The 21,419-nt window shown below is 63.5% G+C and overlaps 2 protein-coding genes and 1 long non-coding RNA gene across 4 annotated transcripts in view; 2 read left to right on the top strand and 1 right to left on the bottom strand.

Annotated features, from left to right (window-relative positions):
• The window catches only part of CCDC40 (coiled-coil domain containing 40), a 35,363-nt gene extending 31,049 nt beyond the window's left edge, over positions 1–4,314 (top strand). For both annotated transcript variants that reach the window (XM_032870440.1, XM_032870439.1), the window contains exons 18-20: positions 829–1,017; positions 2,691–2,849; positions 3,920–4,314. In XM_032870440.1, the coding sequence (XP_032726331.1) occupies positions 829–1,017; positions 2,691–2,849; positions 3,920–4,168 (597 nt within the window). In that variant the 3' untranslated portion in view covers positions 4,169–4,314. The remainder of the gene's footprint in view (positions 1–828; positions 1,018–2,690; positions 2,850–3,919) is intronic.
• On the bottom strand, positions 973–2,110 carry LOC116875206. Its single transcript, XR_004384160.1, has 3 exons — positions 1,936–2,110; positions 1,710–1,811; positions 973–1,027 (listed from the first exon to the last, which is right to left on the bottom strand). It is a non-coding gene; the product is annotated as an uncharacterized LOC116875206 (long non-coding RNA).
• Positions 4,315–5,189: 875 nt separating the features above from the next.
• On the top strand, positions 5,190–21,160 carry GAA (glucosidase alpha, acid). Its single transcript, XM_032870438.1, has 20 exons — positions 5,190–5,262; positions 8,207–8,793; positions 9,786–9,931; positions 11,723–11,888; positions 11,965–12,061; positions 12,547–12,666; positions 12,791–12,909; positions 12,996–13,127; positions 13,649–13,759; positions 14,343–14,456; positions 14,536–14,620; positions 15,011–15,128; positions 15,414–15,547; positions 17,163–17,314; positions 17,480–17,628; positions 18,567–18,708; positions 19,000–19,149; positions 19,557–19,721; positions 19,940–20,092; positions 20,670–21,160. Exons 2-20 carry the CDS (start codon positions 8,248–8,250, stop codon positions 20,727–20,729), a joined length of 2,859 nt encoding a protein of 952 aa, XP_032726329.1. The 5' UTR covers positions 5,190–5,262; positions 8,207–8,247; the 3' UTR covers positions 20,730–21,160.
• Positions 21,161–21,419: the final 259 nt, after the last annotated feature.

Raw genomic sequence — 21,419 nt, 5'->3', positions numbered from 1 at the left:
TTGAGATCCTGAATACACCTGGAATTAATTTTTGGACATGGCGTGAAGCAGGGGCCCATCGCTGTTCTCTCAGCTGGGGTGTGAGTCTCGCTGGCATTCCCAGATCATCTGGACTTGCTCGCTGAACCGACGCCGCGCTGTCAACAGCCCATCTGTGCCGTTACCGCCCTGGGCTCCCGCCCCTGCAGAGCATGAGGCCGCTGGCACTCTTTAAACCCCGGTGGGCTAGGTCTCCCACCACCGCTCTTGGCCTGGGGGTTCCTGCCCGTTTATCCTTTTTTATTCTGAACTGGCTTCACTGACTACACACAAGGAGATGAATTTATTTTCAATGTCCGGCTGGACGGGTTTAGCTCGGGCCCATGTCTCTGTCCCCACGACCGAGACGGAACACTCCTCTAACACCCGAGAAAGGCCTCATGTGGCCCTTACAGTCAGCCTCTGTGACAACCCGGGCCCCAGGCCTGGTCCCACAGACCCTTCCCATCACCATCTCCCAAAACCACGACTAAGAAATCAACGTTGGTACAGGTGTCCCCACTTTCTTGGCTACCATCCCTTTTCTGCTCCAGAATCCCACCCAGGCTGCACGTGGCGGTCCTCAGTCTCCCAACCTTCTCTGGCCTCTGCCAGTTTCTAGTTTTCCCCTTGTCAGTGCACTCTTTACATGGACCTTCAACTCACCCTGACCAGGAGGGGATGGCTCCAGAGCCCTCCGTCCTCGGGCACATCCCCCTTGCTGGTCCCCTGCCAGGTCAGGGCTCCACAGAGTCAGCAGAGGTGGTGCTGGGCGCTCTCCCTCACGGCCCCCCTGCCCCGTACACACAGGTCAGGCACGGGCAGCTGCTGAAGCAGCAGGAGAAGATGATCCGGGACATGGAGCTGGCCGTCGCCCGCAGAGAGACCATCTCCACCCAGGCCAAGGGGCAGGCCAAGATGGACAAGAAGTTGCTCACCCGGACGGCCTTCCGCCAGCAGCAGACAGAGCTGCGACGTAAGATCAGGGACATTCACAAGGTAGGCGGCCCTACGACAAGAGGGAGCGTGCCGTGGACCCTGTCCCTCTGTCCTGCCAGCCTGCTTCTCAGCACTGCCTTCTCCTGCCCCCATTCCCAGAGCTGAGTCAGGGCTCCTGTGTGGGGCGGTCTGACCAGGTGAGAAGTGAAGGTGGGGAGCTGCGGGGGGAAGGAGCCTGGCTCCGGAACCGGACAAGCCAGCTGTCCCCTGTACCATCTGGGCCTGAGCCTCACAACCCACGTGCCAGTTCTGGGTAGAGATGCAGCGGCTGTCACTGTGCCCTTGAGGGGGTCCGGCTTGGGTTTTACAGAAGAACCACAGAGCGGTACAGCCCAGGGCCAGAGACTACCAGGTTTCAGCCCCTCACCCACCACCTCGCAGAAACGGCGTCAGGGATGCACGGTGTGTTGAACCGTGGCTCATGTTGAGTCCCTGTGTCTCTGAGCCCAGCTGGTGGGGGGACAGGCTGGTGGACACTCGGAAGGCCCACACCCTCGTGCACCAGGCCATATCAGCGAGCACATGGCGTGTGCCCTGCCCAGCACACACTCCCTCGGCCGTCACTGGCCTCTGGCTCAGACTCCCTCCGCCCGTGTGACCTTGGTCGTATGTGGGACCTTTCCAAGCCTGCATTTCTGCCTCTGCCGGGTGATATATGAGCAGTAGCCCCCGCCGGGTAGGTGAAGGCTCACCCGAGAAAGAACCTGGTCTCCGAGCCCCGCTGGCCTCCAGCAAGCTGTTCCACTCGAGGCTCAGGCACGTTGCCTGACAGCTCCGTGCTTCAGCTTCCTGACCTGTGGAAGGGGCACGCGTCTCATAGAGCTGTCCAGAGGATTACATGGAGACTGTCGGGAGAGCGTCTGAAGGCCTAAATCCTAAATGAGGAGAGATTAGCTGAAAATGATGGGGTTGACCCACCTGCTCATTTGGAAATTACCGGAGGCAGCAGCATGGCCTTTTCTTGGTCCTTGTTGGCCAATCCTCTCTGCCACACTGGTCACTCATGATGTCCACTCCTCTCCACCCCTGGGGCTCCCCAGCTGCCACCCTGCCCTGCCCTCCCTGCCCCCCGCTCAGCTCCAGCTAGGGGTCTGCGCCCAGATCCTCCTGCCACACATTCCCCCACGCGCCACACGCAGCGACCGCCAGCGTTCATGCACAGACTGGCCCTTTGCACAGCCCAAATTCTCCCGTGTCCCCAGCTAGACCCTGAGAGTCACTCTGTTGCCTCTAATTTATTGATCCACTGGACCCCACCAGTTGTGTCCCCACCCCCCCCCCCGCTGCCCAACCTCACTGTGATGGAGTCTGGCCTCCTCCATGCCCACCCCCAACACCCCCCACCCCGCGAGGCTTAGCTCCTGCCCCAGGCATCTGCTTTTCCTACTCTTGGCACACAGGGGCTCAGCAGCCCCTGGTCCCTGTGCCCTTGCAGACAGATCTGCTTCAAGAGGGGGACCCCCATTTCTCTCCCCCAGCCATGCCTGCCTTTGGGGAGCAGTCTGCAGGGTGGGCTTACCTGCCCTCTCACTGGGACTCACCCCTCCAGGTCCTAGTGTCTGAGGGGCAGGGACTCCCTCTGCCCTCGTGGGGATCCTCCCCACACTCTAGCTGACTCTGTCTACCTAGTAATCAGGAGGCAGGGTCCCGGGACGGTCCTGTCTATCTCCCAGGCCACCGAGGAGTGCACCAAAGCCATCCTAGAACTAGAAGAAACTCAAAAGCACGTGAGCAGCTCCCTCTCGGAGAAGCAGGAACAGCTGTCGGTGATGCAGTCCAGTACTGACGAGCTCGAGGCCGACCTGGACCGGCTCTTGGCCCTTAAGCAACAGGTAGGCCAGTCCCCTGAGGCACCAGGGCCACAAGCGGCCAGGCATGAAACCTGCCCCTCGCAGCAGCATCACGCCTCAGCCAAGGCCTCCTCCTGACCCAGTTAAGCGCAGGGACCCCAGTGCTGCCCAGCACTCTATGATCACTCGCTCACCTCATATGCCCTAACATCTAATAATATCGCACAACTTTTATGGGCCAGGCACTGCCCTGGGCGCAAAGGCGACAGAGCAGGCTCCTGGAGGCTACATTTTGGGGACAGAGGGACACGTGATAAACAAAACGAATGAAAAAGATAGCTTGTGTTAGGTGGTGATAAATATTCCGGAGAAAAATGAAAATGAGAAAGGGCACTGACGGCTGGGTCTTTTGAAAAACATCTGAGTCCAGACTTGAAGGTGGCAAAGGAGCGAGCCGGCTGGGTAAAGCAGGGCAGGAGGCCACTCTAGGGGCGGTCAGAGGCCAGCAGGCTGGACCTGAGGGCAGAGAGACCACAATCCATGCTGTGCGCAGCCAGGGGGTGGCGGTGATCTCAACTTTGGGCTCTTGTCAGGGAAGTGGGAAGACAGTGGAGGGTTTGGGGCTGAGGCTGGCTCTGGGTTTAGCAGAATCCCTCTGGCTCTCATGCCGAAGGGTCAAGGGTAGAACACGGGAGGCCTAATTGAGGTGATGCGTGGACCGGGGCAGTAGCCATGAGGCTAGTGTGGAGCTGTGGGATTCTGCATATAATTTCAGCTGCCCCAGTGGGAGTTCCTGCTGGACTGGATGTGGTGTGAGCAGTAGAGGGTCAGGTGAGTCTGCAGGGTCCGAGCCTGACCAGCAGAGACAGGGGAGGTAGCGCAGGGAAGTCCACTACGGGCCTGGCACCCAGCGCTATCAAATGTCTCGCAGATGATGGGCAAAGGAAAAGGCCCAGCTCACAGCACATCAACCTCTCCTCCACCGTGTGGAGAATCCCTGTCCTTCGCCTTCTCCCCCTGGCATTTCCTCCAGTCCTGAGTTTGTGCGGGAACAGCGGGTGTCCTATTTTCAAATTGCATAACCTGATGCGGGGTCTCTTGTCCCACCCAAGAACCTCTCGGAGCTGGTGGCCCTGCAGACACGGGTCAAGCACCTCCAGGCTGTGAAGGACGGGAGGTACGTGTTCCTGTTCCGCTCCAAGCAGTCGCTGCTGCACGAGCACAGGCGCTTGGACAGTCGGCTGGCCGTCATCAGCACCATCCTCGACCAGGTGAAGAACGAGTACCCCCAGTTCCAGGCGGCCCTGCTCAAGGTCAGCCAGACCATCGCCAGCAAGCTCCGGCCGTCCGAGTCCCCCTAGAGAGCAGCCTGGGCCCTCCCTCCCACGCCTGCTCCCCCCCACCCCTGGAAGAGACCAGAATCTGTGTATGGAGCCATGCCCACCCCCAGAGACGCCCTTTCGGAGAAACAGGCCAGCGCGGCGGATCCCGATGCTCTCAGTCGCCCCCCGCCAGGCCGTTCCAACCGAGTCAACTCGCAGCGCTTCCGGGGCACTTCGGGGAGCCTCCCCCCCCACGCAGGGCGGACTCCGCGAGCCTCTGTCCCGAGAGTGCCCAGAGGGGACCGCGGCGCCGCCGCCTCTCGCCCCGGTCCCACTGGCGTCCCGGAGGAGGGCGCGACGGAGAGCGGGCGAGGGCCAGGCGCCCCAGGACGCCGCCCGTCTCCAGCTGTCCCCGCGCGGTTGTCGCCGTCGCGCGACGCCCCGCCCCGCCCCAGCACCTGCCACCCGGCGGCTTCTCGGCCGCGTCCTGGGAAAGGGCCTTCAGAACAACTTCCAGCACGAAAATAAAATTCTTTTCTGAACGCGGGAGAAACGCGTCTTTGTCCGCCAGCGCCGCGCCCTCGCGGCGGGAGGCGCCCTCGGAGCGCCGAGTCGCCCCCCGCAGCCGCCGCTTTTCGGGGAACGAAGACGCTTTCCCTTCCCCAATGGCTTCCGCGCACCGGCCGCGCGCTGAGGGAGCCCGCGGTCCTCGTCCCGGAGGCCCTAAGGCCCGCGCGCCGTCCTCGGCCTGCACGCGCGTCCCGGCAGGTGCGCGCCGCTCACGCCCTCTCAGGCTCGGGGCGCGGCGGTGGGCGGGGACGGGGAAGCCCCGCCAGCAGGGGGCGCGCGCGTCCGGAGGCGCGCACCCTTTCCAGGGCGCCTGCGCGGGCACCTGTCACCCGCCCCCGCCCCCGCCCCGCCCCCTCTGGGGCGTGCCCCGCCTGCGCCTGACGCCGGCGGGCCGCGGTGGGCCGGGGCGCGTGCGCGGACGCTAGCTGCCGGTGGCGGGGAGGATCGGACGCGCGTGCGCGGAGACTAACGGGGTTGGGGTTGAGGTCGGAGAGCGAGGCGGGCTGGGCGCGCGTGCGCGGAGGCTGGAGGGGCGACCCCAGGCTGGACGCGCGTGCGCGGAGGTGAGCGGACAGCGGGCTGCGGGGGTCCCAGCAAAGGGCCCGGCGGGGACCGTCTGCAGCGATCGCTGCGACAGGGGCTGGGCGGTCGGGGCGGTCGGGGCCGCCGTGACTCCGTAAGGGGGCGGGACGGATCGATGGGCGGGATTGCCTGGCTGTGGCCGCGGGTGCAGAAGCTGAGCGCGTCCTGCTGGGGTCCGCGCGCGGCGGGCCGCGGTGACAACGGGGACCCCGGGGGTTCCGCGGTGCCCTCTGCGCCCTCGGTGCTGGGCGACGGGCGGCCGTTTGCCCAGTTGTGGGGAGGAAACTGAGGCACGGGGTAAGGACCCTGTGTCTCTGAGCAGGGCGCAGCTGGACTTTGAACCCGCTCGTCTACACCGCCACTCGGGTGCGGGGAGCAGCGGCTCCAGCTCCAAGCCACTTCCCTGAAGCGAGGTCACGGGGCCTCTGGGCCAGCGGCACCGCTTGACCTCCTGACCTTCTCCTTTTCCCCATTTTGTCTGAATTGTCAAGCCCTCCGGTGGACAGTCTTCCCGCGTCCAGGGTCTTCCCCGCGCGGAGTGGAGACAGCGGCAGGGGCGGGTCCTGGCCCTGCTGTGCCCCTGGCCACCCCCTGGCCACGCCCGCGCCCCTGAATTCCGGGTGGGGAGGGCCACCAGCACTGGGCAGGAGCTCCCAAGAGCGGGTTCCCCAGGCGGCCTCGCGGTCACAGGGTGTCACATGCGTCTGGATGGGGCAGGTGCAGCTGGGACACTGCCCTATAAACACGTGCACATTTAGTCTTCCTCCGCAGCTCCTAAGACGCTGGGAACCTTGGCACTGGTAGTCTTTTCTGTGCTCACAGAATGAGTGGCGGCTGGGGCCTCTGGGCAGCCTCGGGTGGGGCCCGGTCCCCAGAAGCAGGAGGCAGGAGTCTAGCGTGGGGACTGTCGGCCCACTTCCCCTACCCCCAGCCTCTGGGGAGGACAGAGGGGCTGGTGAGTGACAGTCGCCAGTGGCCAGTGATTTAATCAGTTGTGCTTAGATAATGAAACCAAAACTCGTTGGGGTTCGGACAGCCTCCGAGCTGTGAACACACTTCAGCGCGGGAGGGTGGGCGGCCTGCCCAGCGAGGGCGTGGGGGCTCCGGACTCACCCCCATCCCCATCCCACCCATGGCCTCTGGCTGCCCCATCCTTTACAATAAACAGGTAACAGTATGCAAAGCTCCTCCCTGAGTGTGCTAAGTTGTTCCAGCCAATCATCCAACTAGAGGCGGATGCAGGGAGTGGGGCGAACCCTTGAATTTATAGCCCGTTATTTGCTCAGAAGTGGGAGTGACAACGGGGGGGCTTGTGCCTGGGGTCTGAAGGGGGCAGTCCTGTGGGGCTGAGCCCTCACCTGTGGGGTCTGCGCCGACACTGGGATTCATGTCAGGGTTGGAGTGAATCCCTGGGCTGGCGTCGGGAGAACGGGACCGTTCGTTGGCATGAGGGAAAACCCCACACGTTTGGGTCAGCAGCTCTGTGAATAAAAGCGGTTCACTCGTGCACCCAATCCAGCAGTGGCCCACTGTGGCCAGAGTGTCCCAGGGGCCCTGTTTGTGTGTGTGACGGGTTCAGACTCCCTTGGGCCCTCACTGACTTCTACTAGCGTGTGACTTTTCCCCAGTCCTTGCATGTTTCTGGGGGCACGATGATGAGAGTGGCCCCCAGGCCTCCTGCCACGCGGAGCTTGCCCCTGTCTGCTCCGGGGCCAGGCTGCTTCCCAGCCCACGACACTAGGGCAGGCCACCACTGAGAGACCTTGACCTCACTAGCGGCCAGCTTTGGCTCAGGTCCTCCTGCCAGACCCATGGAACCTTCGGAACCTTCCTCAGCCTACACGCCAGGCAGTCCAGGATGCTTGGACCCAAGCACTCCTCCCCTCGGCCTCTGACGCCTCTGAGGTCAGATCTTGCCTGGGGTGACAGCTCTCCCAGCTTTCCTGGCAACCTCCCCGTTTTCTCTCGGAGAGAAAGGACTCCCCTAATTAAATCCGTGCACATTGGTCTTGTTGGTATCTTACTCCTCAGAGGAGCTGAGCCAACAATGTTCATCATAAAATATTTAGAACAGGGGCCCTGGGTGGCTCAGATGGTTAAGCGTCTGCCTTTGGCTCAGGTCATGATTGCCAGGTCCTGGGATCAAGCCCCACATTGGGCTCCTTGCTCAGTGGGGAGCCTGCATCTCCCTCTCCCTCTGCTCCTCCCCCTGCTTGTGCTCTGGCCATCTCTCTTTCTCTCTCTCTCAAATGAATAAATGAGAAAAACACGTAGGACGTACAGAGAAGCAAAAGGGAGGTAGTAGTGGACTTAGCTCCCGAGCGCCCAGAGAGAGGAGCTGCCGCACACCTGGCCGCAGGGGCAGGGAGGGCTGTCCGGGAGTGTGGCCCTCGGCCGCAGTGCTGGCGACTTCTTACCAGGCTGTAGCCACTGTCCAGTCAGCAGAAGAGGGACCGAGGGAGAGTGGTGGGTGCCCTGAGGGCTCTTCCACTTCTAGCTCATTTGCCAAAACGGAGTGACTCAGCCCCAGTCTCTGTGGAAGCGGGACCGTGTTTCTGCCAGGCGTGCTGTGACTCGTCTGTTTGATTTACGAGCTTACCACATAGGTCTTTGCGTGTCATTAAATCATTTTACACACATTTTAAATGCTTTTCATTTGTAAGCAGTCACAGTACAGGGCGTCCCGAAACTCCCTATTTGGGGCTTTCCTCGGCTTTCCCTTTTCCCTTCCCTTGCTGTCTTTCTAAACAGTGCCAGCAGCTCGTCCCTCCCTGCCCGCCCCGGTTCTCGGCACACCTCACCCTGGGCACTGCCGGGCCAGCCACTGGTCGGCGTCTGGAAACTGCTGTGAGAGCCCCGCGACCCCCCCCACCCCCAGCCACTCCATCCCGCCTTCCTTGCTGAGCCCGGCTCCTCTCTCGGCAGACCTCCAGGACCCAGCCAGCTGACTGCAGGGGCCAACGACCATGGCCGCGCGGTGGCCTCCCAGCTCCCGCCCCCTTCTGGGGGCCTGCACCTTCGTGTCCCTGGCCACCGCTGTCTTCTTGGGGCACGTCCTGCTCCGTGATTTCTTCGTGGTCCCCCAAGAGCAGCGCGGCTTCTCCCGAGTCCCTGAGCAGCTGTATCACGCTCGCCAGCGGGAAGCCCGTGACCCGGGCCCCCAGCCCACCACAGGGCACCACGGCAGTCCCCGAGCGGCACCCAGCCAGTGCAATGTGCCCCCCAACGGCCGCTTTGACTGCGCCCCTGACAAGCCCATCACCCAGGAGCAGTGTGAGGCCCGGGGCTGCTGCTACCAGCCTGCGAGTCAGTGGCCTCAGGTTCCCCGGATGGGGCAGCCCTGGTGCTTCTTCCCACCCAGCTACCCGAGTTACAAGCTGGGGAACCTGACCAGCACGGAGACAGGCTACACGGCCACCCTGACCCGCACCAGTCCAACCTTCTTCCCCAAGGACATCTTGACCTTGCGGCTGGACCTGCTGCTGGAGACAGAGAGCCGGCTTCACTTCACGGTGGGCAGGGCCACCCGGGGGCAGAGGAAACGTGGGTGGGCGGCCTGTCAAGGTGGAACCGACTGGGTGCTGGTCTGGTGCGCAGATGCGTTGGGTGGCTTCACTGGGAGTCCAGGAATGAGCACACGGTGCCTACGCTCAGGGAGCCGTGGCCACTAAGACAGTGCTCAGAAGGTTCTAGAACGTGCTCTGGAGGGCAGGGCCCAGGGCACAGTGGAGGGAGGTCAGGTCTCCCCCAGTAAGTGACCTCCCACCTGGGACCTTAAGTCCTATAGGACAGGAGTCAGCAAGGGGAGAGGTGGAGAAGGAAGAAGGCGGAACGTTCCAGGCAGTGGGCAGTGGAATCATGATCGTCCACCCCCCTGAGGGCAGGACCTGTTGTCTGATTCACTCCCTGCTGATTTCCAGCTCCTGGAACCATCTGGCACGTAGCAGGTGCCCAGCGGAAACCCAGGCGCTGAGTATGAGGAGGCCAAGCCAAGAGCGTCTGAGGCACAGAATTCGTAATAACTTTAACGAAGTGATTTCCAGGCGCTAGCAGTTACTGGGTGATTGCTGGGCAGCAGACAGAGCCAGGCATCTGATCCTCAGCCATCCTGCGACAGGCATGCTGGGTGGAACGTTGTTGCCAGGCTCAGCCAGTAAAAATGCAGGATGCCAGTAACTTTGGATCCAGAAAACCAAGGAATGGGTTTATAGTTGTTAGCGTACGTCCCACGCAATATTAGAGACATACTGGAAGAAGTGTGTTTGGAATTCAGATTGCCTGGGTGTCGTGTGTCTTGCCTGGAGACCCGCACAGGGTGGTCCCCGGGCTCGGGATGCAAGGACACGGAGGCTCAGTGGACCATGTCGCCCACGCTCCCATGCTGTGTGCGGCCACGCTGGGCCGTGCATGGAGTCCCCACTCCTCTGGAGGGTGAGGGCGGGGTGATGGGGGGAAGGCGTGCCAGTCCACAGAGAGCCTCATGGCGCCAACATCTGACTTCTAGATCAAAGATCCCGCCAACAGGCGCTACGAGGTGCCCCTGGAGACCCCGCGTGTCCGCAGCCGGGCCTCGTCCACACTCTACAGTGTGGAGTTCCAGGAGGAGCCCTTTGGGGTGGTCGTGCGTCGGAAGCTGGACGGCCGGGTGCTGTGAGTGCTGGTCTCAGTGTCCCGACCCCAGCGGGAGGGTCAGGGCGCCATCCCCCGCTCTCCCTCGGGCCGCCTCCCTGCTCCCTCCACCTGGAGCCCTCCCTCCCCTCACTCAGCTCCTCAGCCACCCCTCTGCAGAGGCCCTCCTGATGTCCCCCAGGGAGGGCCCGCTGGGGGTGGCATCCTACCAGGGACCTTTGGCAATGGCTGTCCCGCACAGAGCGCCCGCCCCAGTGTCGAAGGTGCCCAGGCTGAGAAACTTCGGTCGGCAGTGAAACGGCACCCCCACTGCGGGCAGCGTCCCCACACTGTTGGCAGAGTCCCCTTGCCACTTCCTGTTCACATGCATATGATTTAGCGTCCAGTGCCATGTGTCACTCAGGTGCATCAGGCACCCCAACAGCTGAGCAGTAGGTGCTGTTACTGTCCCCACTGTCTGGACAGGGAGACTGAGGCAGGCCCTGAGGGCAGCTCCTGAGCCAGGGCCCCAGCATCCGTGTTATTGGCCACTGTCTGTGTCCCGTGCCCCCGGGGCTTCTGTCCGCTGAGGTCTTAGGTTTATCCGAATCATGGCTGCTGTCTGCCCGTGAAGGAGCCTTTCCCGTTGCAGACACTCGCTCCTGGATCTCCAGCTCCTAACGAGGTTCTGACCCACAGCGGGCGCTGGCAGGATGGGTAGGGAGGACAAGGGCATCGGTCAGTCATGCACTTGCCTCCAGGGGACACGTCACCTCCCCATCACACTCTGGGGGTCGGATGCACCAAAGTGTCCTGGAATTCAGTGTGGTGGCCGTGACTCCAGTGTCTGACGGGTCCCCTGCCGGAGTGCCCCTGTCTGTCCTGATAGTGGATTCTGCAAGCACATTTTCACCCTGGGCCCTTTGCCTGTATACAGTCCCACGTAAATGAGTGCCCTGGGCGGACAGGGCTCCTTTTTGTCACTGGACTCAGTACCATGTTTGGGAACGAGCTTGGACTTGCCTTAGGAGAACTCACCTCCTGAAATGCGTTTTTCTTTTCTGCTCCTTCTGGGCTGAGTGTTCTGGAGCTGCCCCCAGGGCTGACACAGTGGAAAGAGGCAGGGAGTGAGGCCAAGTATGATGTCATAACAGTGCTGACAAAGTTCTAGAGAGGAGCCGTGCAGATGCGGAGGGCAGGGCTGGCTCTGGAGTGAGGGGCTCCAGAAGGCCTCTCTAGGAAGCTGACCTTTGAGCAAAGATTTGAGAGAAGTTTTCTGAAGCGTTGAATCAGGTTTTGGTCTTGAAAACAGATACATCTTGCCCAGGGGCAGGCGCGATGGGATGTCATCCCATGAAATCAGCATTAATAGGTCTTTCGTGCCCCATCTGTGGTTCTTGCCTTGTCCAGACACTGTGCCACCTCAGGGGGTCCTGCCCTCCCCTGGGTGGACAGCTCCATGGGCTCTGGGGAAGGACGTGGCCCGGGTCTGGGAGTAGATTTGGTCCTTGCAGAAGGATCTTGAGGCCACCTCAAGGACTGGAAGGGTTCAGGTAGCCCTTGCCCAGCACCTGCTAGCAGCAAGGGCTTATGGAGCTGTTCCCTTCTGGATGCCCGCCTGGGGCAATGTAGGTAGAGCCAGGTAGTGTCGGGGGAGCTCTCCACACCTGGGTCAGGTCCCCTGGGTCGCTGGGCCTCCCGTGGCTGCTTCTGTCCCAGGATTAGTGTGTCATAGCGTGGCCAGGCCTCTCCAGCCCTCCTCAGGGGCCACCAGGGGTCTCTCTGGTAACCTGGCCGCCTAGGATGCCAAGGCTGCTGGGCTCTTCCTGGCAGGCTGAACACGACGGTGGCACCCCTGTTCTTCGCCGACCAGTTTCTGCAGCTGTCCACCTCCCTGCCGTCCCAGCACATCGTGGGCCTTGCCGAGCATCTTGGCTCCCTAATGCTCAGGACCAGCTGGACCAAGATCACCCTCTGGAACCGGGACATCGCCCCCGCGGTAAAGGGGGCGGCGAGGCAGGGACTGGAGGCACCGCGTGGGGGAGGGCGCTAACGAGCTGTGTCCACACGCCCAGCCCAACGTGAACCTGTATGGGTCCCACCCTTTCTACCTGGTGCTGGAGGACGGCGGGTCAGCTCACGGGGTCTTTCTGCTGAACAGCAACGCCATGGGTAAGCAGGTGGGCACCCAGTCCCCGTGTCCCACAGCCAGCGCTCCCTCTGAGCCCCCAGGCTGGCGGCTTCCCTCGGTGTGGCTGCACCCCTGCCTTCAGGGGGTGAGCACGGGACTGTCTGCACCTGTCCAGACCTGCTAGTGGTCGAGGACTGGGGCCGTGTGGACGGCCTTGGGCCTTGTTTGCCTCCCCAAGAAATGAGGCCAGTGGGTCGTGCCTTCTGCCAGCTTCGCCCTTAGGTACCCCCAAGATGCACTCTGGGACCCCTGCTCTGAGCAGAGGCCGGAAAGGGGAGTCCTGGGGTCTGTTTGGCTCCAGGCTCTCAAAGGAGTCAGGCTCAGGGGAACTGTCCCCAGGCCCCAAGCAGGCTGCTCCCAGCTTCCCTGGTGGGATGTGACCCCTCTTCAAGGTGCCGTGGAGGCGGGGGTGGGGGGGAAGGCGGTGTGGGTATTTGTTCCTGAGCCCCAGGGCTGCCTCCCCCAGATGTGGTCCTGCAGCCGAGCCCGGCCCTCAGCTGGAGGTCGACAGGTGGGATCCTGGACATGTACATCTTCCTGGGCCCTGAGCCCAAGAGTGTGGTTCAGCAGTACCTGGAAATTGTGGGTAGGCCTGTTCTGCGGCCCCGCGCCCCCCATCCCTCCTGCCCCCCCCAGCCCCCTCAGGTCCCTCCAGCCCTCCCCCGCCGCCTGCCTGCTCACGGAGCCTCCCCCATCCCGCCGGACCACAGGCTACCCATTCATGCCGCCCTACTGGGGCCTGGGCTTCCACCTCTGCCGCTGGGGCTACTCCTCCACCGCCGTCACCCGCCAGGTGGTAGAGAACATGACCAGGGCCCGCTTCCCCCTGGTGAGTGCTGGGAGGGCGTGCTTGGGGGCGCTGGGCCAGGACGCAGGCCCCCAGGCCGGCTGCAGCGGACCCTGTGCTGGCTGCAGGACACCCAGTGGAATGACCTGGACTACATGGATGCCAGGAGGGATTTCACCTTCAACACGGACGGCTTCGCGGACTTCCCGGCCATGGTGCGGGAGCTGCACCAGGGCGGCCGGCGGTACGTGATGATCGTGGTGAGTGGCCCTCCTGTCCCGTGCCGCATGGGGGCTGCCTCTCCGGAAAGGGGGACCGGGCGCAGGGCCGGGCTCTGAAGGGCCCTGCACTCCTGGGGCCAGTTCTCACGGCCGAGCGTCCAGCTGCATGGCTGGAGGAGATGGGGAGGGGGCGCTGAGGCCAAGGGGCTGCACAGTGGACACCCCACGGCGGAGGGATCTGGTCTGCCCGGAGGTCGGAATGCTGGCACTGGCCGTTCCCCTCAGTTCAACCCTCGGAGCGCAGCCAACATCTGTGGCCGCTCAGGGCAGGGAGGGCGGATGTGGACCTTCTTTTATTCTGAAACTCGAGAACCTGTAAAGCGGAGCCCAGACGTGCATGCTAGGGGCCCCGCAGGCCAGTCTCTCCCCAGACGTGTGCATCAGCACGCACGCCCCCTCCTGCCTCTGTTCTTCCTAATGATGTATCGGGAGCAATTTCCCATTTCCCCAGTAACTGGTGCCTGACTTTGGGCATTTCCTTCTCCTCTGACCCCTCTCAGGACCCTGCCATCAGCAGCTCAGGTCCCCCCGGTAGCTACCGACCCTACGACGAGGGTCTGCGGAGGAAGGTTTTCATCACCAACGAGACCGGGCAGCCTCTGATTGGGAAGGTAGGGTGGGGGCCACTGGGGGTCTGGGATGAGAAAGCAGGAGGCCCAGCCAGGGGGAGCAGGGGGCTCACTGTTGGGAAGAGGATAGGATTCAAGAAATCATGTTGTCCAATGAGACAGTGTAGGGCAGGTAGGGGGAGGGTCACAGCTGGAAGTGACAGGGGCTGCGGATTGATGCCACCTCAAATCCTTCCATCGGGGGCCCTTGACTTTGTGGGCAGCTGGGCCCAGCCCAGGCATGAGCTCTGCAGACTCTCGGCAGGGGTCTCTGTGTCCTCAGCCCCTGGGGGCTTCCCAGCTCTTCCCACAAGGCGCCTGGCAGAGCCCCCAGCTTCATGTTCCGGGGTGTGCCCGTAACCAAGGGAAGGGGTTCCCCGCTGAGGGGAGGCTGGGGAGGCCGTCGGGGGTGCAGAGGTCCGCGACTCGGTCCCAGGGCCCTTGTCTGAAAGTGAGGTCTCAGCTGAGTGTCCCCCCATGGTCCCTACCGCCGCCGCCCCTCACCTCTACAGCCCTCCCACCCCCAAGCAGACGAGCAAGGCTGTAGCGCTCAGGGGCCTGGTCTCCCCTCTGGCCTTTCCTGCAGGTGTGGCCTGGATTCACCGCCTTCCCCGACTTCACCAGCCCCGAGACTTTGGACTGGTGGCAGGACATGGTGTCCGAGTTCCACGCCCAGGTGCCCTTCGACGGCATGTGGATCGTGAGTGTCCTGAGGGCTGTGGGACTGGCCCTGCCATCTGCCCAGGGCAGGGTGCCCACCGCCAGGGCCTCTTTTGCAGGACATGAACGAGCCGTCCAACTTCGTAAAGGGCTCTGTGGACGGCTGCCCTGACAACGAGCTGGAGAACCCGCCCTACGTGCCAGGTGAGTTCTCCTTCCCGCCCCCACGTGCCGCCGTCCTTTCCAAGGAGCCGATGGCACAGCCACCCCTGGAAGGGGAGGGCAACCCCAGGAGGAAGGTCAGGCTGGGGAGACATCAGCCAGGCAGTGCGGACCGGGGCACCCGCTGCTGGTCGGGGCCCTCCAGAGGGAAGGTGTCTCAGGCTCAGGGACAGGAACAGGGAGAAACCAGAAATGGGTCAAGAGCAGGTGGGCGTGAAGTCTGCGGTCTGCAAAGGTCGGCCTCAGCCTCCACCTCTCCCTGTCCTTGGAAGGGGGGAGATACCCACCCTTCCAAGGGGGATCCTGGGACGTGGGGGCACCAGTGGGCCAGGCGGAGGCTCCACAGACAGAGACAGCCTGCTTCTCTTCCAGGGGTGGTTGGCGGGACCCTGCGGGCCGCCACCATCTGTGCCTCCAGCCGCCAGTTCCTCTCCACGCACTACAACCTGCATAATCTGTACGGCCTCACAGAAGCCCTGGCGTCCCATAGGTGAGGGCCGTGCTCACGGCTGCCCCGCGCCCTGGAGGAGGGCCTGGTGGCGAGCACACAGAGACCCAGCGGGAGCCTGGAGGGACACCTGTCCTCCCTGTGACACGCTCACCTTGCAGGGCAGCCCAGCAGCTTGGGCCGGACCCCCGCCCTCCTGGCCTTGGCCCTTTCAGCGGCTTGCTTCCCGCTCTGCCTCCCTCCTGCACCCCCACATGAGGCGCAGGGTCACACCGGGGCTCCCGGGCAGCCCTGCTCCGCACTGCCCTGTCTCCCTGCTCTGCACAGGGCCCTCGTGAAGGCTCGGGGGACGCGGCCCTTTGTGATCTCCCGCTCGACCTTCGCCGGCCACGGCCGATACGCCGGCCACTGGACGGGGGATGTGTGGAGCAGCTGGGAGCAGCTGTCCTACTCTGTGCCAGGTGAGAGCCCCTGTCCGGAGCAGCAGCTCAGAATGGAGCACCGGGCCCAGCTCAGCTCAGCGAGATGCTGCTGGTGCACGCAGGGCAAGAGGCCTGCGGGCCCCTGTGCCCCTGTGCCCCTGTGCCCCGTGCCCCCGTGCAGGGGCTCACCGTGCGGACCGGCTGCCCCATGGCCTGTGCCCCGTGCCCCCGTGCAGGGGCTCACCCATGCGGAGCGGCTGCCCCGTGGCCTATGCCCCGTGCCCCCGTGCAAGGGCTCACCGTGCGGACCGGCTGCCCCGTGGCCTGTGCCACTCTGGCAGGCCATGACCCAGTTTCCAAGCATCCCCATCACTGCCTCGTGCCAGCCGCTGCTGGCGAAGCAGTCAGATTCCGTCCTCTCAAGATGTCCCTTCTGGCGACCTGAGCCCAGCCTGTGGGTGCCGCCCACCCCATCCGCGGAGGAGAGTTTGACTTTAGTTCTCAACAGCTCTGATGCTGCAGACACGTGCTGGGCAGAGAAAAGGGGCCGCGGTGCCCTCCCCGGGTCAGCACCTGGCACTGCTGGGCCTCCAGCAACCCCCCAGCCTGGGAGCGCTCTGGTGGTGGCCGGCCTGCGGCGGTGCAGGGTGCGTCTGCAGACCTTCGGGCCATGGGGAAGCCCTGCGAGGCGAGCTCTTGGAGGAGGAGCCATTCCTCCTTCCAGAAGCCACCGTCTGGCTCTGCCCACAAATGCCACCGACTCTGATGTCACCCTGGGGCAGGCACAGCTCACCAGGGCCCAAGCCCCTGCAGGCCAGTCTCTGAAGCCCCTTGGAGCAGGTTCCTGGCCCTGCGCCCACCCCTGGTTCTCGGGCTGTAGCGCTCGTGGGCACTGATCATTCCGTGGCAGAGGTGACGTTGGTCCTGGGACCTGTTGCAAACCAGGCCCTAGGCTGGGTCGGGTCTGCCCTTTGGCTGCCGGTCCCCGAGGAGACTCTGAGGAGAGGGAGGGCCCAGAGCAGCCTGGTCCTGCCGAACAGTGGCGGGTGCACCCCGGCTGATAGGACCCGCAGCCACCTGACCCTTCAGCAGCTCGGGGGCTCGCTGACCTCCCAGCCGCACGCACCCGCTCACACTGGCTGCTGATGGCCCAGAAACGTGGGCTCCCCCAGCCCCGGAGGCTCGTGGTCCGACTCACGGCATCGGAGCGGGGAGCCCTTCCTCGTGTCCTCCAGCTCCTGGGAGTGGCTGGCAGCCCTCGGTGTCCTTCATGGGGGGGCTGTCCCTCCAGTCTCTGCCTCCGTTCTTGCTTGGCCATCTGCCCCGTATGTGTCGTCACGGTCTGGGCTTCCTCTCACGCGGTCACCAGGTTTACTGGGTCAGGACCTCCGGTGACCTCGACTAAATGGTTGCCGCCAAGAGCCCCTTTCCAAATAAGGTCACCTCATGAGCACAGAGGGTTAGGACTCGAGCACCCCTTTTGTGGGGACACACTTCCACCCTAATGGGCCGCTCTGCCCACCCCAGATGTCCGCAGGCGGTCTGCGAGGGACCCCCTTCTGCTGACCACCAGTGGAAGATGCCAGGGCCAGCGCCGTACTGAACGGTGGGGCGGGGGCGGGGGGTAAGCCCCAGTCTGGCTCTGCCCCCCCAGAAATCCTGCTGTTCAATCTGCTGGGGGTGCCGCTGGTGGGGGCTGACGTCTGTGGCTTCCTGGGCAACACCTCAGAGGAGCTGTGTGTGCGCTGGACCCAGCTGGGGGCCTTCTACCCGTTCATGCGGAATCATAACGACCTCAACAGCCTGGTAGGGGCCGGGTGGGCCAGGCAGGGGTCCGCCCTGGGGGTCCCACCGTGGACGTAGCGGTGCGGGCTGGCGTCCATGCCAGCAGGCTGAGTCTCCCACAGGAGAGGCGGGGACTTCGAGGCTTGAGAGCCAGACGCCCCCCTCCCCTCTCCTCCCCCGCTGCAGCCTCAGGAGCCCTACAGGTTCAGCGAGACGGCGCAGGAAGCCATGCGGAAGGCCCTCAGCCTGCGCTACGCACTCCTGCCCTACCTGTACTCGCTCTTCCACCGGGCCCACGTCCTGGGCGAGACTGTGGCCCGGCCCCTCTTCCTAGAGTGAGTGCCTGGGGTCGGGGAGGGAGGGCCCACAAGCTGACTACCGGCCTAGTGGCCAGCAGGACCCCCCATCCTGCTGGACGGGGGTGTTGTCCCCAGACCGAGGGAGGCAGGGAGGAAACCCAGGCCCTCCCTACTGGGGGCCCTTTGCACCCCGACTTCCCACCCGTGAGATTGCAGCTCAGGGCTGGGGACGGTGCAGGTTCCTAAAAACCCAGGGTGAGGGACACCCAAGTCCAGACCAGGCCAACCGGACAGTAAAGCGAGTCGTAAAGCCATCCCGGGGTTAGCTTACGGGGAAAAGGACCTTGGAAAAAACCCAACTGATGCCTCCAAATAGGACTCAGATGTGTCAAAGGTCCCGCGGGAAAATACCGTGTCCGGCCCGTGGGTCAGAGCAGTCCCATGTGGTACAGATCTGTTAGCTCTTTGCAAAAATCCATTTTCCTCTCACGCTGTGCAAATGCAAGTTCCAGGTGGGTTACACCCTTAGACATCGAAACTGAAGCTCTAGGAAGTTCCATGGGAAACGTCCCCCACTGGCTGGAGGAGGGGGTTGAATTTAGGAAGAAAAGTTCTACTTCTCCGAACAGAAACTGAGACCATTATGACTTCCCCCATCGCGGAATTGCGAAGGCAAACACACTGGGGTCATCAGTGTCCCAAACTGACAGGGAAAACGCACTGGTTGGTAGGACCAGGACAAGCCAGCGGCAGACCAGTGGCCAGGAAGTTTATCACACGGGGGCCACGGATGGTGCCCTGCCCCGAGTGTGTGGCCAGGGAGAGGGCCTGTTTGCCTCCTGAGCCGAGCTCCGGGGGCTGTGACCAGCCTCGCCCCGTCCTGCCTGGAGTCCTCTGGCTCCTTGTGATTCCCTGAGGGCCTCCTGAACATGCTGAGGTCACCAGGCCCATGCGCCCACCTCTTGTGTTTGAAGGTTCCCCGAGGACCCGCGCACATGGACCTTGGACCGCCAGCTCCTGTGGGGGTCGGCTCTGCTCATCACACCCGTGCTTGAGGCCGGGAAGGTCCAAGTGACAGGCTACTTCCCCCCTGGCACATGGTACGACCTGCAGATGGTGAGTCCTGGGGACCAAAGATGTCCCTCCTCCCGGGCCTGGGGGTGGGCCAGAGGGCAGAAGGGAGCATGTGTGTGGGGACCCGGCTGCATGAGGGCCTCCTCATGCATTTTCGCACCCAGGCTTTGCAGTGACCCATTTTCCAGATGAGAAGACTGAGGCCTGAGTGGCCCTGGTCTCCAGTTCTCCCACTCCAGAGTCCTGCGCCCGCCCCAAGCCTACGTCAGGCTCTTAGTGACGTCACCGGGGCTCCGGCACTGTCCTGACTCGTGACACGCCGTCTCCCTCCAGGTGTCAGGAGAGGCCTTCGGCAGCTCCCCACGTCCTCCTCGGGCTCCCCTCATGTCCACCATCCACAGCGAGGGGCAGTGGGTGACACTCCCAGCCCCACTGGACACCATCAACGTGCACCTGCGGGCTGGGCACATCGTCCCCCTGCAGGTACCGGGGCCGGGCCCCCGAGCCTGTCCGCCCAGCTCTGGGGCTGCCAGGACCCCACGCTGCCCCTTCAGGAGAGGGTCCATCCCTAAACCTCAGGCAGAGAGGACAGCAACTAAGGGTTGAAGATGAGCTGACATGCTGTGCCCGGCGGGAGGCGGGGAGTCCTGCCTCGTGTCCCCCCACCTTGGGAAGCAGCGTGCAAGCCTCCGTGGGCTGCTCGTGTCCTCGAGGGTATCTGCGCTGGCCAGAGGGGTCAGGATGGGCGCCCCAGCCCCTTGGGTGTAGGCTGTCCTGTGGGTCCTGCCTCCTTGCAGCACGGACTTGTCCCAGCCCAGAGTCCTTCCCGTCCTGACTCTGGAGGCCTCTGCCAGGCTTGAGATGGTGACATGCACCACCCGCTTTTCCAGGGCCCTGGCCTCACAACCACGGAGTCCCGGAAGCAGCCCATGGCCCTGCTCGCCGCCCTGACCGTGAACGGGGAGGCCCGAGGGGAGCTGTTCTGGGATGACGGGGAGAGCCTGGGGGTGCTGGAGCGCGGGGACTACACGGAGGTCATCTTCCTGGCTAGGAATGTGAGTCCCAGGACCTGCTGGAGCTGGTGGGCGTCGTGGGACCCCCGTCCCTGGGTCAGCCTCGTGGAGGGAGCAGGGCCTGTGGGCCAGCCGCCCGGAGCCAGTCCTCACGCACCTGCTGGTGTCCCGAGGGTTTGCCCAGAGGCCCCCTCCCCCCCGACCCCCACTGGTGGGGCTTCCTGGGCCATCCGCTGACACCTGTCTCCCCGTTCTGGCAGAGCACCATCGTGAGTGAGCTGGTGCATGTGACTAGCGAGGGGGCCGGCCTGCCGCTGAGGAGGGTGACCGTCCTGGGGGTGGCCGTGGCCCCCAGCCAGGTCCTCTCCAATGGCGTCCCTGTCTCCAACTTCAACTACAGCGCCGACACCAAGGCAAGAGGGCCCACAGCTGGGGTCAGAGGGCTTGTCCCCCAGGATGGTCGAGGGGGCAGGAGGTGCCAAGGACCCCTGGGACCTGGTGCCATCCGAGCTGGGCCTTACAAGGGTGAGGGAAGGAGGGGAAGGACAGGCCCCGTGCACCCTGGATCTTTGCTCCTCCGGTGTCTACAGAGACGGTGATGCGTGGGCCATGTTTAAATGCCAGCCAGCTTCCAAAGCTGGGGCGGCCAACACAGAGGACACCGTCCTCCGAACTCAGCTGGGGAGGCACAGAGCCAGAAGCCCCCGGGGCTGGGGCCGGCCCTGAGCACACCACTCACCCCAGCCCGGGGCCTCCCCTCTGATGGCACCTGTCTGGTGGTCAGTTTTTACTTTTTTTTTTGTTTTGTTTTAAAGATTTTATTTATTTATTTGAGAGAGAAAGAGGGAAAGAGCACAAGCAGGAGGAGAGGGAGAGGGAGAAGCAGGCTTCCCGCTGAGCAGGAAGCCCGATGCGGGACTTGATCCAGGGCCCTTGGATCATGATCTGAGCCCCCCAGTGCCCCACTCAATTTTTCTTATTTTTCCCCAGACCCTGGACATCCCCGTGTCCCTGCTGATGGGACGGCAGTTTGTCATCAGCTGGTCGTGACCTGGGCCGGTGGTGTGCCGATCCTGTACGGGAGGAGACAGGTTTCACCGTGGCCCCAGCGCCTGTGACCTCCTGGTCAGGACGTGTGGGTGGGCCTCGGGGTGAGACACGCGTGCCCCACGTCTCATGGCGCTGCCCTCCCTCAAGAACCCAGATCTGCCTGTGTGTCTGCCTCCTGGGACCAGGGGCTCTGGGCCAGCAACACGCCTGACGGTTCTCTGCACAGATCCCATGGGCCGTGGCCCCAGGGTTGCCTCGTGTGTGCAGTGCTGTTCTGGAAGGCTTACCTCTTCGAAGCTTGTCACTGGAATGAGAATGATGTTGCCTGCCCCCAGCTCCCCGCCCGAGACAGCATAGGTGCGCTCCAGACGAGGATGTCGTGCCTGCACCCCGAGGTCACGCCGTGGGCAGCTGTGCTGCTCTGGCCGGGTGAAAGGGCTGGGCGGCCACCGCAGCCTGCTTTCTGGGCGATGAGAGTGGGCCAGGGGAACTCCGGAGGGTTCATGGGACCCAGGGAAACCCTTGACCTTAAGTGCAATTATTATTAATAAAGGGGTCATTGCAATCAAGCTTCTGCTGGTCCTTCTGGGATTCAGGGTGGAAAGGATGTGTCTCAGGCCAGGACATGGAGGCAGCCCTCAGCCTGCCCCTGGATGCCCGGGGGGGTGAGGGGAGCTGCACGCGTGCCAC

This window comes from Lontra canadensis, unplaced genomic scaffold (genome assembly GCF_010015895.1).
Source record: "Lontra canadensis isolate GAN:19392208 unplaced genomic scaffold, GSC_riverotter_1.0 scaffold41, whole genome shotgun sequence".
In the NCBI taxonomy this organism is placed as follows: domain Eukaryota; kingdom Metazoa; phylum Chordata; class Mammalia; order Carnivora; family Mustelidae; genus Lontra; species Lontra canadensis.
Note: the sequence above shows the minus strand (reverse complement) of the source record. Positions and strands in the feature narration are given on the sequence as shown.

What these genes read in the sequence shown, in the direction of transcription:
- GAA (XM_032870438.1), top strand. Translation starts at nt 8,248, where the DNA reads ATGGCCGCGCGGTGGCCTCCCAGCTCCCGCCCCCTTCTGGGGGCCTGC. An exon ending in GGCAGCCTCTGATTGGGAAG is followed by an intron (nt 13,760 to 14,342) that starts GTAGGGTGGGGG and finishes CCTTTCCTGCAG; the next exon opens with GTGTGGCCTGGATTCACCGC. An exon ending in TCATCTTCCTGGCTAGGAAT is followed by an intron (nt 19,722 to 19,939) that starts GTGAGTCCCAGG and finishes CCGTTCTGGCAG; the next exon opens with AGCACCATCGTGAGTGAGCT.